This window comes from Equus quagga, chromosome 4 (assembly GCF_021613505.1).
Source record: "Equus quagga isolate Etosha38 chromosome 4, UCLA_HA_Equagga_1.0, whole genome shotgun sequence".
In the NCBI taxonomy this organism is placed as follows: domain Eukaryota; kingdom Metazoa; phylum Chordata; class Mammalia; order Perissodactyla; family Equidae; genus Equus; species Equus quagga.
In genome coordinates, this window is record NC_060270.1 from 83968754 (window position 1) to 83986405 (window position 17652).

Genomic DNA, 17652 nt, shown 5'->3' on the forward strand with positions numbered 1-17652 from the left:
CCAGTCTTCCTCAGCAAAAACAGGAGCATTGGCAGCAGTTAGCTCAGGGTTAATCTTCTCAAAAAAAAAAAAAAGGAATAAAAGATCTATGGAATAGCTCTTCAGGAGGGGTCAGAGAAACAGGGTCTTAGTTTTTATGCATCTGAGAGTAAGAGAGAAGCAAAATTGAGGAGACCTCTGCCCTCCTTTTCTAGGTTGGCAATCAGAGCAATCAATTTTTCTTTTCCAAAGACGAAGGAAACAATATCTCTTTGCTGATAATGTCATCCACAGGAGGATACAGCTAGGGTTATATGTCAATTATGCTGGAAGAAAATTGAATGTAAGGGTTGCCTAATGACAGGAGAGTATTAAGTAGCTCTATCAAGTCCCTAATGTTAACTTTTTCAACAGACAAATATCCAGTGCTCATGAGACAAAGCCTTTGTCTGTTTGGAATAAGCATCTGGTTGATTCAGTCAAGTCAACTTAATCGATGCCTGAACTAAGACACAAAGCAACCCAAAAACTAACTGAAATTTAATGTGAGGATCTTGAACGGTTCAGGAGTAAAACGTTAAGAATTATTAAACACATGAATTTCCCTCTGCACTACATGTACATGGAAAAATACTGTGGTAGAAATTAATGGTAACGTTAAGCACAATAAGTGCCGCTTAGGGACTTTAAAACAGAAATACAGATCAGTTTTCATAGGTTTAGCCAGAAGATATCTGTGTGAGAAAGTCCATACTGGAGATCACTTACCAAAATACCAAAAAGTCTTTATTAAGAAAATGTCATGTAGAAGAGAATCTTCCAACTTGGAACTTCAAAAATAACTTGTCTAAAATAACTAAATAATGAGCTCTTCCATGCAAGAAAAAATAGGGCTTTCTTTCTTTAGTCAGTTTATAAAATAAAAAAACTCACTTTACTTTTTCACGTTGTTACCAGGACTATAAAACTTAGTGAGTTTGGTGTTATATTACCTCCTTAGTTTTGGGAAAGTGAACTTTATATGAATGTTTAATGTATTAGTAATTAATGGTAGTAGAGAATCCGGCACCTTGGATAGTAATTAACATTTGTTCACAAATTTTAAATACCAGCAAACAGCTTGGTTTCTTCATAAACTACAACTTCAACTGATTGATCACGACTTTATAAATAACGCTTCTTCATTATTTACCTTTTTTCTACTAAAATTTATGGTAAATTGGTATGCATAAAATAGTTACGAACGCTGGTTTTAAGGTATATAAAGTTACTTTTCCCTCAATGCCATTACAAGTTACTTAGAAAATTAGAGTTTATTTGTTCTACATAGTTTCTTTTATTCCTATATTGTAGAAATGCTGCTAATTATGCATGCTAGAAAACAAAGGACTTCATTTTTCTTTCTCTTTTTTCCATCACAGATGGCAGTTCCAATCCCCTGCATTACTGCACTCTGTTTAAGAGCCTAGACTTCTGATATGTTTATATAACTAATCAAAATAACTGCGATAATGCTTAGTGTAGCCAATAAATAATGCAAGGTAGCAGTATGGCAAGTTTTTTGTAAAATAGTCTACATTGATGGAAACATGGGCAACCACATATATTTTTAGAATCATAATATAGGTATTTATCAAAATAAGTATTTTTTTCCACATGGTATATATAGCAGTAAATATTATATTGTAACATATAACAATCAAGGTCTATTGCCGGTAATTCTTTTTAACACTACATTATTGGTGGATTATCCTAAACTGATTTTAAAAAGTACACTCTGTACTAATTAAGGGTGGAAGGGATATCTCAACAACATTCTCACATAAAAGAGAGTGTCGTTCTTTGCAACATTGTTCTGAAGCGTCAATATACAACACTTTTCCATTAGAAAGAAGAACTGTATCATCAAATTGTCATGTTGAAAAGACCCGTTCCATGAGTGAGGCAGTACATCAGAGCAATTGAGATAATAGACTCTGGAGTCAGGCTACGTCTGGTCAAATCTTGGCTTACTGGGAACATATCCTTAGGCAAACTATTTATCTTTGCTTTAGTTTACACATCTACAAAATGTCTCATCACTAATATCTACCTCATAGTAATGTAAATAGGATTATGTCTCATACATAGAAAGTACTACATACATGGTTATTAAATAATTAAAAATATATGTTGCCATAGCACTCTGCGTAAGCCTGTTTTGCACTTTTCACAACATATCCTAGAAATCAGTTTATTTGTAACCTGAGGGCATAAACTGTTTATCTTTCTCGATTTTGTAGATGGCACAGTTCCTCAGATATCATAGGGACTATACATTTAATTCTCATTTAGCAAATATATGTTGTGTTGCTATGTCCGACACACTCACATGTACTCTACTGTGCACCGGGGATACAAATGTCCCCCCTCTCATGCTGTTTGATGTATATTATGTGACAAACAAATGGCTTTTTTTAATACGGTGTGATAAGCACTACTCCAGGGAAAGTATGCATTTCTCTGGAAACATAAAGGAGGAGCATCCAACTGGGTATGGGATATAGGAGGATGACTGGTATGTCTCTGAGACCTCTTTCGTCCCATGAAAGAGAATGTAGGACAAGTGAGAAGAGGAGACATCGAATAAATCTAGGAAGAGAAATGTGAAGGCCTGGAGGAGGAAAGATTAAGGAACAACAAAGAATCTGGCTGAAATGCAGAATGGACAGTAGTGGAAGGAGATGCGGCTGTAGAAGAAAGCAAAGGTGATGTTATGAAGGGCTGTGTAAGCAATGTAAATGAGCCAGGCCTTTGTACTGTTAAAAAAAAGATGATGCTGAAGAAAATTTAGGAAGTAATATCTATTGGATATATTATTTGGCTTAAATTGAGAGAGAAGAAAAGTTAAGAGTGACACTGAAGTGTTGTTGGGTAACCAGGTAGATTTTGCAGCCATCTATATAGACAGGAAGGCAAAACAAGGTACACGAAAATGGCTGATTGAGTGGGGGAAGGTGATGAGATCATTTTGAGACATTTTGAGATTGAGATTCTTGTGGAATATAGATATAGATATAGATATGGTAATTGTGCAGTGGGATGTATCTCTCAAACTCTGGAGACAAACCACAATTGAAGACAGAAATTCAGGGGTAATTAACATAGAGTTGATAACTGAGGTCAAGGATTTAGGGATCACCAAGGAGAGTGTAAATAGCGGTAAGTGAAGAGTGGGTTGACTAGAAGGGATAGAAAAAAGGTATCTCACAAAGAAAGCAGAGTTACTTCAAGAGGTAAGAGGGACACTAGAAGAATTCAGTATGAGAGATATCAAAGAAAGAGAACCTTTGTCTACTGATTGAATTTATAGTAGAGAAATATAAATATAAATTATATCATTACAGTTGACCTCTTTGATATGCTGCTATATTTTCTGCTCTCAAGTCTATGTTTACATATATGTATAAACGTGAGTGTGTTTATATGCTTTTGGGGATTAAAATGCTTTTTCTTAAGCATTTTGATAAATTGTAATGTTAAAAATCATAAAGAAAATAGGTTCCAAACTTAGTAAAGATCCTTCCAGTGATTTTTAAGAGACTGCCTATCATCTTGGTCCTGTCCACTAATCCTCACTTTGTACCACTCTCCCTCCTGACCCCTTGATGCTAGCACACTGGTCTTCTTTCAAACTCTCGAATACGTCTAACTCTTTCCTGGTCCAGGGTTTTTGTACCTGCTGTTTCTTTTGCTTGAAATACCCTGAGCCTCTCCTACTTTTCTTCATCCTTCGAGTCTCAGCTTAAGGATCACCGCCTTAGACAAATCACTCCTGACCTCTGTTCTCCTCCCCCATTCTCTATTTTTGCCTCTTTTTTGCCTCCTTCATGGAACTAACCAATGAAAACTCACTCATATTATTTTATAAATTTGCACGTTTACTATTTTGTGCTTCCTTGTTTTACTGCTGTTTACCCCTCTAAAACCTCAGCTTCATGAGAAGAGGCACCGTCTGTCTTATTCGCTGACTTTATCTCTGGATCTAGTACATTACTTGACAAGCAGTAAAGGCTCGATAGTTTATGATTACTTCGTATTCACATAATCATTTTTTTTCTGTTTTAGAACATGATGGTATAAGAGAGATGAGGACAAAGTAGACAAAGAGGAGATACAAATAACCCATTAACAGATATCACATCTCTGTTGTCACTTCGGTAAAATCAGCATCTCTACATTACTGCCCCACAAATGCTAAGTATATTTTTATCCTCCTTAATTTCAGCAGATGTGAATAGCATAATTCAAACATTGAACATCCATTCTCTTTGAACTTTAGGTAAATTTAAAATAGTAATATATAATGAATATTTTATCATCTTTACTTTAAAACTCTTCAAAATAGCCTCAGAACAGGCAGACTAGCTTTTCCAAGTGGAATTTAAGAAGAAGGTCCTAAGATAATAGATCTGCTTAATTTCCCAGGCTGATTTTTAGATACTTTAAACAGCAAGGGCCAGAAAACAGAAGTGTGACTCTTCGGAGATGATTAAGAAAGCTGTGCATCCATTAGAAAGGGAAATCTCCATGCCAGTGGACAGTAGTTAGGCTGATGGAGGCAGCATATCCTTGATTATCCAAGGGCCAATGATTATGGAATGCTTCACTGTAAGTGGAAATGCAGATTTGAAAATGCTTCCTAAAGCGTCCATCTTTTTTATTGGGAAGATGACTTTTGCCTAAATTTGGGGAACATTTGACAACCATTCAAAACCACTGGACTTTACCTGAGAGAATAAAAATAACCCTCCTACCTTAGGAAGGATCAGTTTAACTACGTTTTCCCTCCTTTCAGTGCTATTGAGGCAAGTTTCTCTAAGCATAAATGTCTGATGATAAGTACCTTTTAATAGGGTCATTACGTGGTCAACTTTGCTCAAATCTAAGATAATTTGGCATTTACATAGCCAATAGCCCTTTGAATGTGCATTGATACTTCCATTAAATTTAATGGCTTTGAATCAGTGATGGAAGGAAGAGCATCAGAATCTTTGGATAAAGGGTTATTACTACTTGCAACTCTTCTTTCTTTTGAGTCACTCTTTTAGTGGCATATGACTAGAGGCATTTTTCTTATTAGGGATCTTATGGCCCCTGCAAATGGTTGGAGATGTCATCCTCCAATAAAAACATCTAGCACCCCCTCCTCCAAACCATTTTCCAAACGCCAAACTTTCCCTTGTGGATGGACCTTATACAAAATTCCAAAATTCATTTGACTTTCTACTCTGTTTCTCTCTTTCTTTGCAGAGTTTTACCAATATTTAAAATTGTTTTCAACTCTCTACAAGGCTATGTATCTCATTTATCTTAAATAATTGAGAAATTGCCATAAAAGAAAGCCTACATCACCTTGTCTTCACAATTCTCAATTTATAAATTCAGTGCATTCTACAGGCTAGTAACTTGAAAAGCATTTTCCATTTAAAAAAAGTGCTATTAACGATGGTTGAGTTTTGTAACTAGTTCACAAAATCGTATATAAATTAGTATGCCTCCATAATTATTATTAATAATATTAGTATGAGCCCTAGATCCTGGGAAGAGAGAGGAGGATGTATTCTTTTTCTCTCCTTTAGCAGTGTCAAATTAAGCAAGGTATATTTTGCCACTTCAACCTTTTATGACCAATTCCTCAAATCCTAATGCCCTATTCTTATGATTTTGTGCCCATAACTTTCCTTAAGGCCTCTCCCTTCCTTTCTCCTCCCTAAGGACAACACACAAATTCTAGGGTAAACCCAAAATCTTCCATGAGCAAAGACCACTCACTTCACCTCTCCAAATTCAAATATTCATGTCTAGGTTATTTAGTTTAGACCTATTTGCCATTTTGCAAAGATTCTTATGCTTATTAGCCTAAAGTAATCTCTAAAGGGTGGAACTTTGGACAATGTTTCCTGAAGAATTTCAAGTGATGATATAGAAACTAGTTGGGGCAATAGCAACAAACAAGTGGATGAGCAAACAGGGGTAGCCTGTGTCTAAGGTACAAAAATTGTATACTTTTGACTTGGATTGTGTCTTTTCTTTTTCACAAACTCCATGGTATGTTTTTTTGTTTGTCTTCAGGGAAGCTTTCTCATCAGCAGTGAAGGACTAGAGAAAAATTGGTAAAGTAGCATTCATAAATCAAGGATATTATTTTTCCTCTCCACGAATATATTTACCCAGTTGATAGATATTACAGATTTTTCAAATGTTCTCCACTCATGGTCAAATTAATAACAATATATGTGACTTTGTTTCAGATTTTTATTTGAAAATCTTCATAAAATCATTTAAAGATGTTGGAAAATACACACAATGGTGACGTAGATGAACTTTCATATCAGAGACGTGTCCTAAGATTACAGCTGCACAAAAAAGACTTGCGAAATGTTGAACTATATATTAAAATAAATAAAATATATTTTGAATAAAATATATTATATTCAAAACCAGTACTTTAAAGACAAAGAAGAAATAAATCAACTATGATTTTTATTAATAATTGCTTGTTAACATACTTTCTTAAGATTAACTAATCAAGTCTATTTTTCCATGACACATTGAAACGCATTTCAAGAAAATACACTTTGCTCCAATTATAACCCGGAATTATTTTTTCTTCCTGGAGTATTCTCACACGCATTGTGATATTTGCAGCCTTTGCAGCTGATGTACATATCCTAAGAAAGGCTTATGCTAGGTTTGCAGATATGCATTCTGGAAACTGTCAAAATTTGAGATGAACTCTCACTGCCTAAAAGAGCGCATAAATGCTGGATCCTGTCACCAGGTAAGAGCTCAGTGTTTCACTTTTCAAAAAACACCTGGATAGCAGTGGATCTCTTGCAAAATTCCATGAAGAAGATTTTCCAAGACTCTACTCTCTCAATAATGGCATAAAAAGAAAACAAACAAAAAATATATTTCTACACTATGTAGAACACCCAGGATAATAATCCAAGGAACTTACTTGTACTGATATGATCAGACTTGCTGCTCTTCGGGGCTGGCCTTTCACATTGTGTGCCTGACCAGTTGGTGGAACATCTAGAAAGATTCAAAAAAGAAAAAAATTCAGTACATAGCAAAACCTACAAGTTTGCTAATGTAGTATCTTCAACCCAGTGAGATGAAGAAGGAGCCAGCCATCACAGATTCATGAATATTAGGTAGAGATTTCCGCTGATTTCCTGCATATTGTCAGTATGCTGAGGGTAACTTCAACTGCACCTCACTTGTTAAAATACTTTTTAAAATTTAGTTTTATAGTCATTTTCCTCTATCCTATGTTAAATTTAAAATTGGTATATTTTAGAGGAAAACCGAAATCTTAATTAAAAATTGGGAATTAATTTGAGAAATAAGAAAAATTACAGTTAGCCACCATAAAAATTGAGTTTGCCTGTCAAGCAAATCCTTCCTTATTAAGTTTCTGTGATTTTATTTTTCTAGTTGTTCTAAAGTTTAAAGGAGAACTAACTACCAAACAGCAAATTGTCATCTGTCTCATAGTTGAAGCTGCAGAATGTTTACTCCTCTAAGCAGAGATAGGGAAATATACTGCCTTCTCATTTAAAATCATCCTTCTATTACCATGGAATCAAGAGACTGTGCCCAAGATTTTATTGGGAGAAGTTGTCTTCCCCATATAAGCACCATGACTGTATGACACGAACTCTAGCAGAGGTTTAAAATAATACATCTGATTAAAATCCTTCATTTAAACATAAATCACAACTATATAATTAGCTGGTTGCATCAAAAAATAAATGCTGGAAAGGGTTAGCTATGTTCGAACAATGCCTATTGGCTAACACAAGACGCTTCTCTGCATCTGTCAGAGGAAATCCACAGAGAAACCATTTAATTGGCTTCTGTTCTTATTTAAAATGACTGTCAAATGCCACCATATCAAGAATAGTTGTGCACAATAAAAGAACAGCTTCCAGAATCATTCCAAGTAGAGCTCTCTGGGCATGGTGGCCAAACTAAATAACTGAAATCTCAAGGTCTCTGCCAATTCTGTCGTAGCCAATTCAGATAGCTGAAGCTGTTGGTGGAACTAGGCTTCTATTATGCTGTGTGAATTATTTGTGATATTCATTAAGACAGTATTGGCTGTCCTAAAACATGAGCAAATCTCATAAAATCATAATTACTGACAAACTCAAATCATAAAAACAAAAATCTGTTTCACAAAATCATATATTAACTTCAGCATAATTGACAATAGTTACTATTCAAAAATACAGTTATTTGATTAATAATGATATTGTAAAACTATGAGTATGGAGCATGATTTAAATAAAAATTAATATCGTTAAATTATTATTAGATCACTTAAGCATTATCCTTTTTGTTTAGCTTCTTTATGAAAGGCTTACACATCTTTTTTCTATATGTCGCATTTATTATATACCTTACTACAAGTAAATCATTAAAATAAATGAATAAACCTTCAGGCCAGGTCTGTGACTCTATGATACTGAAGTGAGGTAATGGAATGAGCATATTTTTAAATAATTATAATAAAGTGAACAACCAATAAAATCACTGACTTTTAAAAATCATTTCCTTTCTTCCTCAGTTGTGGTTTTGCAGACGAATGATCTAGAAAATTGTCCCAATTCTTCACAGTTTCTAATTCTTGACACAATCCATAGGTAATTCAAAATAAGATGTTCAGGAAGATTTTGCAAACGTCATTAGAGTAAATTCTGATCGTTGTAAAATTCTTTTTGCTTTATGCAGCTTTACATTTGTCAGGTCTTCCTAATTGACCACTGAGGATGTTTTGCATGTTCCAACAACAAAAAAAATACTGATTGCTTAGTGATTTTATCATACAGCTGATGTGCACAAGGCTATTTTTGCGCAATTTTTTTTTCAAGATTTTATTTTTTCCCTTTTTCTCCCCAAAGCCCCCCAGTACATAGTTGTATATTCTTAGTTGTGGGTCCTTCTAGTTGTTGCATGTAGGATGCCACCTCAGCGTGGCTCGATGAGTGGTGCCGTGTCCGTGCCCAGGATTCGAACCGACGAAACACTGGGCCGCCTGCAGTGGAGCGCAGGAACTTAACCACTTGGCCACGGAGCCGGCCCCTATTTTTGTGCAATTATATTGAATGATTGATTAAAAATATCAAAATTTGCTCTTTACATTACCTCCTTTGCTTAAAAAAAGACCCCCAAAACCTAAATCAGTGTTCACGTTAAATAAGAGGAATGGCCTGAGATAGGATTTGTTATGTTGCTAGAGATCAGAACCTCTGGGGCTCATCGTTACACTGAGATGCCTGGAAGTCAGAAAATGGAATTGCTCAGGAATTGGGAGATTAAATGCTAATTGACTAGATTGTGTTCTGAAATGAATATTATGTATTTTAATTACTTTAGGAAGTTACAAAAGATATGCCTTTACAACTCCAGAAGAGCAGAGAGAGTAAGGATAAACAAAGAAGATAAGGATAGTGGGATTCTTATTCCAAATTCTGGAATTATTTAAGTAGGATGAGTATTATTTTTTAACAATATTGATTAATTTCGTATTTTATTTATAGCTTGGAACCTAGTATTTTGATAGATAAAAGAAATCACCTGCTAGTAGTCATAATGCTCTTCTCTTTTAAATTGTGGAAACATTTAAATTTCTAATCTTCAGGGAATATTTTACGTATTACATACTGGAAATAACTCTCAAAGACTGTGCTGGAGAAATAATTAATTTTAACAGTTATGCATCTTAATCAGTTGATGATCACCTTGTAATTTTCCCTATACTCCTTATAAAACGATGTTTTATGGCCAAAGATAAAATAAGACATGTTCCACTGTTCTACATTTGTTCCAGTCTTAAAAAATAATCTCTTTTTAGATATTAAATCAAATAGAAATCATTATTCTTGTTGCCTACCTCACAAAATTACTACTTAAGGCATTTGCTGCTCCGCAAGTTCTTCTTCCAATGGCTGATTTAAGACCAAGTATTTTTACCATCTTTATAGAAATTCATAAATCTTCATATTCTGAGTAGACTACAATGATCAAAGCCATTAATGGCAGAGCATTTAAGAATTGGAATGTGTGCACATCATCCAAATTTCCTGTCCAATTCCCCACTGAAGTATTTGCATAATCATGCTGACAATAGTATCTCTGGCATCTGTCTTTCATTATTCCTCAAGCAAAATCCATAGTCCATGCCCTGGTCATCTTTAATCTGTACTGTTGCAATCCACTGCTCCCTGCTATTCATCCTCAGACAATTATCTTTAAATTAGTCCTGCATGGCCCTCCCAAGAATTTTTTTTTTTTGTCACCATCACAAATACGTGTATATCTTTCCTTTTAAACTTATTCTACAGTTATTTCTCGCTGTCCTTAAGCTTAGGGCAATGAATATCAGCTTCTTCTTATGTGTTAATCACTACACCATTCTGAATTATTTAGCTTTTTAAACACTTTTAAGAATTTTACCTAAGTATTGTTGGATCACAAATAGAGAGATAGAGAGATAGATAGATAGAGAGATAGATAGAGAGATAGATAGATAGACATATTCTTATTTAGTTAAACAATTGTTTATCCTTCTTTGTTCACACCATGTTATGAAGATATTGCTCCTAGCAGATTCTTGAAGTCGATAGCTGCCTGATAAAGAGCTGTCGATTTAACACTCTGTTTGACTACTCTCCTTCTCTCAGAGGCCAGTGACATTAAAAAGAAAAATAATTTACTGCTACATTGTTTTCTTAACCTTATTCTTCCACTTCCACTATAGCTTTATGTAGAAAATATTCTTAATGATAACATATTTTATCACATTTTTTTATGTTCTAATTTAGATTAATGATTACTCAACTGAAAAATTTGTTAAAATTCAAATTCTGGAGTCCCATAGACAGAGATTTCATTAAGCTGCTTGGAGTTGTGGCCAGAAATCTTCATTTTAACAAAGTGACTCTGATGCAAGTAATTCACAAATCACACTTCAAGAAATATTTGAGATAAATTATTATTATATTCCCACAGACTTCATTCTATACCAAATATTATTCAATCATTTTTTTATTTGTAGGATAGGAATAATAATATGCACACTCAGCATGATTGTTCAAAAGATTAACCAACATTGGTAAAAGTTCTTTACATAGTACCTAATAAACTGAGTGGGTTTTTGGTTTTGGTCACTAATTCCCATCTGAATGTTACTATATGAAAGGCGTGGTTATTTAACTTATTGCCTCATTTAACAGTTTGTGCAGTATTGTATGCTTACAATATTTTACCATATTCTCTGTTTCAATTGCAATTTTCTGTAGCACAGGGGAAGATCTTTGTGGAAAGGCAATAGCGTAGCAGATATTGCTAGGAAGCACAGCACACATTTTTAAAATATCAAAATAAGTTTGGTATATATAAGGGGACAAAACATAATCTGTAGAAAAGAACGGTTTTTACATTCAATAGTGTAAATATGATATAAAATTAAGCTGTTCAAAATAATGATATCTCTGAAGCAGCAGAATGATTATTACAAAGAGAATTGAAATCAGTTGTAAAATACTGAAGGTGTATTAAAATCTTATATTTTCTTTCACTGTATCAATGATCAACTTACATGGACTACTTATGTCATTTTGCAGAAATGTGGTCTAAAGTCACCCGCTTTGGGAGGACTTCAAAATAAAATAATGAGATTAATATCTATTCCCTCTTTTCATTAAATTTAAAGGTCATAGGACTCTTCTGATCAAAGTGAAATTCAAAGGTGAGCCTTAAAAGAATTTGAAATTAAATTTCTCCTCTTATATATATGTGCTAGGCTGTCATTATTAACCATGATGATGGAGAGACAGTCAGAAAGAAAAATCTTTTAATATACGCTTTTCTTTCTACACACAGGAAAAAAATATATGGCTCAAAGGGATTAAAGAAATTAAAGAAAATTAAAACTAAATTAAAAGTAATTACAATTAAATTAAAATTAAAGAAATTAAAGAAAATCTGTGTGTAGTGTCATGCATGTTTCAGTGTTCCAAAAATTGCATTCAATAAAAATTAAAATAAGTAAGTAAATAAATAATAATATATAATAATAATAAAATACATAAAAAATTAAAATTCAATAAAAATTAAAAATATGATTACATTTTATGCACCAGATGTATATAATAGTATTTCCATATAGTGAAAAAATTGGAAAATTAAGAGTCACTTGCAAATTAGAAAATAAAAAGTCATTTTTTTCCCAATTAATTCTGCAAATTTCACTCTTTTGGTGTTGAGACCATGACTCCATTTGCGTGACATTCCTAACACTGAATCTCCCGCTTTGTGTAGGCCCTAGCATCTTTTATGCCCCTCTCCTTGAAGACAGTAGCATTGCAATATGCAAAAAAAATTTTCATTGCATTTGGAACATATTAACATATTTAGATATTTATTCACCTGTTTGTTAATTTTACTTTAAAAAACTTTTTCTTCTGGTATTATTTTACAACGTTCTTAGATAAAATTATTTCATATATGCATAATGATTCATAATTTTAACATGCTTCAAAAATTCCCTACCCTAACTTTGACATGAAATTTTACATAAGGTTCAATTAATATTTGCTGAACTTTGTGTCAGATCCTCGGATAAGTATTTTCATACAAAAAATACTCTTATTCAACTTCTATAATAACTTATGAGATGGAATTATTCACTGTATAAAATGAGGAAACGTGTGTTCAAATTATTTACCAGAAAAAGCATATCTAATTAGTGGTAGAAACAAAATGTGGGGTTATTATTTCATCATTGTTTTCTATAACAATGTGATGATTCTTCTAATTCAGCGCAGGAGTAGGAAGAAATGCTTTTCCTTACTCCTTCAAGCCACCAGTCCCTTAATAAGAAAGTCAAAATATTTTCTGAACAAAGGAAAATAAATGCACTTTTTTAAGTAGTAACATTGTAAGAATTACCACATTGGCTCAGAATTATGGTCAGTAATGCCTCATATTCTGTCTCTGGCAGTGACAGGGAGGGATATATTATTAAAGGGTGTTAATAACCTTCTTGATATCAACTTCATATTTTTGTGTTGGTTCCAAAATGCTGTAGATGTGTCTAATATATCTTTAAAGATCCATCGTATTCATCTGTATTATTAGTACAATTTTGAACTTTCACAAGAATTTACTCTATATTTCACTCACTTGGTATTTTTTGATATACAGCTTGGTAGTACAATTTTCATTTATTCAGTACTGTTCTCTCTCTAAATTTGACTGTTACTTCTTACATGGCAATAGTTAGGTCCTACTCTGGTTTGTTATCTTCAAAAAGTTTAAGATAATACCTTATATTTATGTTAGTTGTAGTAAGCATATGTGATTCAACTCTATAGTAATATATAATAATGCCTACGTTTAAAATATTACATTAAATCATTGTGTTGCCTACTACCGATAAAATTAGTAAGATAAAACTAATCTTACTTTAATATTAAGAGAATTTGTCAGAAAGAGTTCTTGATTTCTGAGAAGTGTTAATGTGATGAAGTAAAAAAAAATAATGAGATATTCAATAAACTCTGACCAACAGTATTTTTAGGAGAAATAAAAATTAATGAGAAATTTCACTTGAAGAGGTGGCCATGATAGAAATAAAATTAATAAAATGGATTATTTAATGTGATTTAATTTAAGAAGTTGGTTGAAATAAGAAAGAAAAGATGAAATCTAGTTTGCTAAGAAATTATCCATAAAAGGAAATTTGTTAAGATTGGCTGGTTTAAGTTAAAATGGTTAAACATAAAAGTCTATGCAGGTCATTTGAGCAAAAATGGCCACTGAAGTGTGAAATGATGATTGAATAAATATAAAAAAAAATGAAATCTCTAGTAATGGAAAACTTTTACCATCTAGATATTCTCCAGGAAATTTTATTGAAAGCAGATCTGAAAGGCATAAGGTTTTCTTTTAGAGTAAGTAGATGATTTCTACTTAACTGAATACATTACATGCAATAACTGAAAGAGAGAAGGAATAATCATAAAATTAGTATTAAGTATCATGGTGGATGTAATTGAAGACATAAAGTAGGCTATTACATTAGAAACAGTAGTTACAATTCTATACCTAAAGGTAGGAAGAAAAACAACATATGCTGCAACCCCCTTAGAAATTTCTACCTACATGATGCCAAGATGAATGGCCAATTCCAAAACTGGCTTCAAAACATACTGAGCCATGGAAAGTGGGTGGAAACCTCTATGCTTCATGCCATGCAGACAAAGTAACTAGTTTGCTACCTGAATATTTTATGTTTTAGCACAAAATAAGAGTAACCAATAAAGAAGTTTTCCATAAAAACTTAATAAAGGGCCTGCCTAATTCTTGGGGTTTCTGTAGTGCAGAGTGGTGAAATGTGAATCAAATTATGATGGGAATGTCTGATGTATCCAACTGCAGTTATTAAGTATTGTTTAAGGTATATTAATCCTACAGATATTTGGGGCAATGATACGGATATCAAGAAGTGTTATTACCAGGATTTCAGTGTGTGAATGCCATTATAAGTGCAATACATAACCCTAATTCTCTAAAAATATTCAACTCAATCTCAGTTGTAGTGCTGACATGCTGAGATATTGGTGTCAGCCATTTTAATTTGTAGCCCAAATCATTGAAAAATGATTCTGATATAGAAATGGTTATCTCCTTTCTGGTACTGCAGCATGGCCTTTGTTCTAGTTACAAGATTTCTACACATCCACTAAAATGTAGCATCAAAGCTTTCCAGAACCAAACATTTATAATTGATAAAGAGACCTTGGATTAACACCGATATCAATTTCCCAATTTCTACCATTCAGTTTTCTTCAAAATCTAGGACATGCACTTTCAAAAGATTTTTAAAATTTTAATTGTTTAAAAACAAAACAAGCAATCAAAAAAAGAGTAAATGAGAAAAATTGAGAATGATTTGCTAAAGTCAAGCTTCAATATAAATGAACAAATTTGACTATGCTGCATAAATTTTAATTAGTCATAAAACCCTTGATATTTATAGGAACATGTTGCAGATGGAAACGTGTGAAGCCTTATGATAAAAGATGCCCATTAACACATACTTCTTCCCTAATCCAAGTGTTAGACTACTTTTCTGCCTCAAGGTGAGAAGATTTATGCAGGCAATGGTCTAAAAATTGATTAGGAAGTAGAGACAAATGTCTTCAGCAAATCTAAAATGCTATAAAATATTACAGTAATATTTTACATTATGGAGAAAGCTGCAATTTGGGGGTAGTTATACACATTTGTATATTTGATCAACATACAATGATAAATATGGTACACTCTTTTTTTCTAATTTCTCTATGTATATATGCCTTCACAAATATCTAAATATGCATTTGCCTCTGACTATGTTAGACTGTGATTTACTTAAACGTAGAGAGTATCTATTATTCAACTTTGTAGTTCCTCATTTCTGGAACAGTGTCTGGCACAGTGTCAATATGTATTCAATCAATATGTGGTCAATCAGTACATTTGCTCTTTGACCAAATGAATGAATGAACGCATGATGGCATGGAGGATGCATGGTTGAACATATATGAATACATATACATACATAGAAGTGTCATATACATGTGCCATACCCTTCAGTTCTTGTCCCAGGATGCGATCAACTAAGAAATGTTTATTTTCTTTCCACAACAACAATTGTAATGGTGCTTGCCTGATGGGTACTTTGACATGGAAACCAGTTTTATATAAAAAACAAACAAACAAATATGTAATTAAATGTAATTTGATTCAATCAATTAAGTTAAATGATCGTCTGAAATTAAAGTACTGGCATGGTGTGACACGAACCGCATCTGCAAGTTTTACAATTAGACATATCCGTGTTATAATCTAGTCTCCCCTCCTCACAAAGGATATATCTTCAGCCAATTCACCCATTTCAGTCTTTTAATTAATAATAACAGGGGACAGCAATACCTCCTGCTTTTGTCACGCATTTCTCACAGATCTAGCTTCTTAAGCTTTACTTTGTTAATAAATAAATCCACTTCCTTTCTTATTTCATATTTTATCTTTCTATTGTGTATTTTTCTTTTTTACTCCCTCAATTTTTTTTCTTCTTCCTTCTTTCTTTCGTGTATTCCTTCCTCCCTCCCTTTCTTCCTTTCATTCTTTTTCTTTTGTGCAAGGCAAGTTGATCATTATAAAAGTAAAAAAAAAAAAATCAGGTTTCCTGAAAGATTAAATGACGTAATGTATATAAAATTTACACATCATCTAAGTTAATTTAAGTCAAATGGCAAAGAATATTATGAATATTAAATTTAAAGATTGTATGTGGCACACCAATATCAATATAATTATACTTTCTGATTTGTATGCTCAATGGAAGAAGTATTAGGTTTAAATTTCTATACTCCTTTGGCTTCTTTCTGCTACTATCCGAGTGTGAAATAGGTAAAAAAAAGCATTTCCCTAAGTGATGATAACATAAATCATTTCTAATTTATTTTTTACTCTTAAACCAATGTTGCTGATTAAGCCTTATGCATCTGATCTTTTCTTTGGAATTGTATAAAGTTAGTTTGGGATCAAGTACTCGGGTGAAGGTTGATTAATCTAGTTTTCTTGACTTGTTCCAGCATGGGACATGAGGAAGAAATAAATCTTTGCTGTTAAAAGCATCTGAAATTTGTGGTTGTTTTTTATAGCAGTAAAATCTGGGGACAGCATTCTAATAAAGACAAAATTAATTTAAATTGTTAAAGACGTAACAATTACACAAATGAAAATAATATGCAGTTATATTGTGTTTGGTTTCTTTGGTTGTTCTGATCTACTGATTATATTAAAGGCCAAGAACATGTCCCAAAATGAAGCGAAAATAGTGTGACTACATCAAAGCTTCGTAACAATGGCCGCTTGATATATAACTATGTAATAGTTGTTCTTTGTTAAGCAGTGCCATTTGTACTTTCAAAGCACAAACTGGACTTTAAACTGCTTCAGAAAAATGTGATATGTCTATTCTTTTTTTCCCCATGGCATGACTATGACAGTGAAAGCCAGAACAACATACAACTTGTAACCTGGGATCATAAAGAATAGATATTGATGTGACAGCTTTCCTAGGCCCTCACTGCTCCAAAAGACATGCACATTTCATATTTTGTGCTTTGAAAGTATGCCAAGGGGCAGAAAACAAATAAGGGACATGCAATGACCTGACTCTTGAAATACAGGCCACACAGGCTGCTTAAGCTGAATTGGTCAATACCCCTGATGAAAAGATGTGATGTCTTTGAAATCACTCATGACAACTTCCTTGGGCTCCACTCAAGTATTCTCTATGGGGCCACAAGGTCACTGGTCCACATGGAAGAGCTGCTGAGCCTGACAGAAGAACTAGTGAAGAGCAAATCATGGAGTCTCCTTTCTGCAAGGCCAATATTTTGAGAAACCAAGACCCTAATTAGCTGCTGTAAAAGAGAAGAATAATTCTTACCTTTTTAAAATTTGTGACAGAAGCAGAACTCATTATCTTCTTTCCAAAAGCCCCAACAAAGGCTTCTCAAGTACCTGTACATTTCCTTATGTATTTCTCCCCGCAAGGAC

The 17652-nt window shown here is 33.2% G+C and overlaps 1 protein-coding gene across 1 annotated transcript in view; it reads right to left on the bottom strand.

The window, feature by feature from the left end:
• The window catches only part of LRP1B (LDL receptor related protein 1B), a 1825183-nt gene that overhangs the window by 6776 nt on the left and 1800755 nt on the right, over positions 1-17652 (bottom strand). Inside the window, exon 87 of the mRNA XM_046659286.1 lies at positions 6983-7059. Within this exon, the coding sequence (XP_046515242.1) occupies positions 6983-7059 (77 nt within the window). The remainder of the gene's footprint in view (positions 1-6982; positions 7060-17652) is intronic.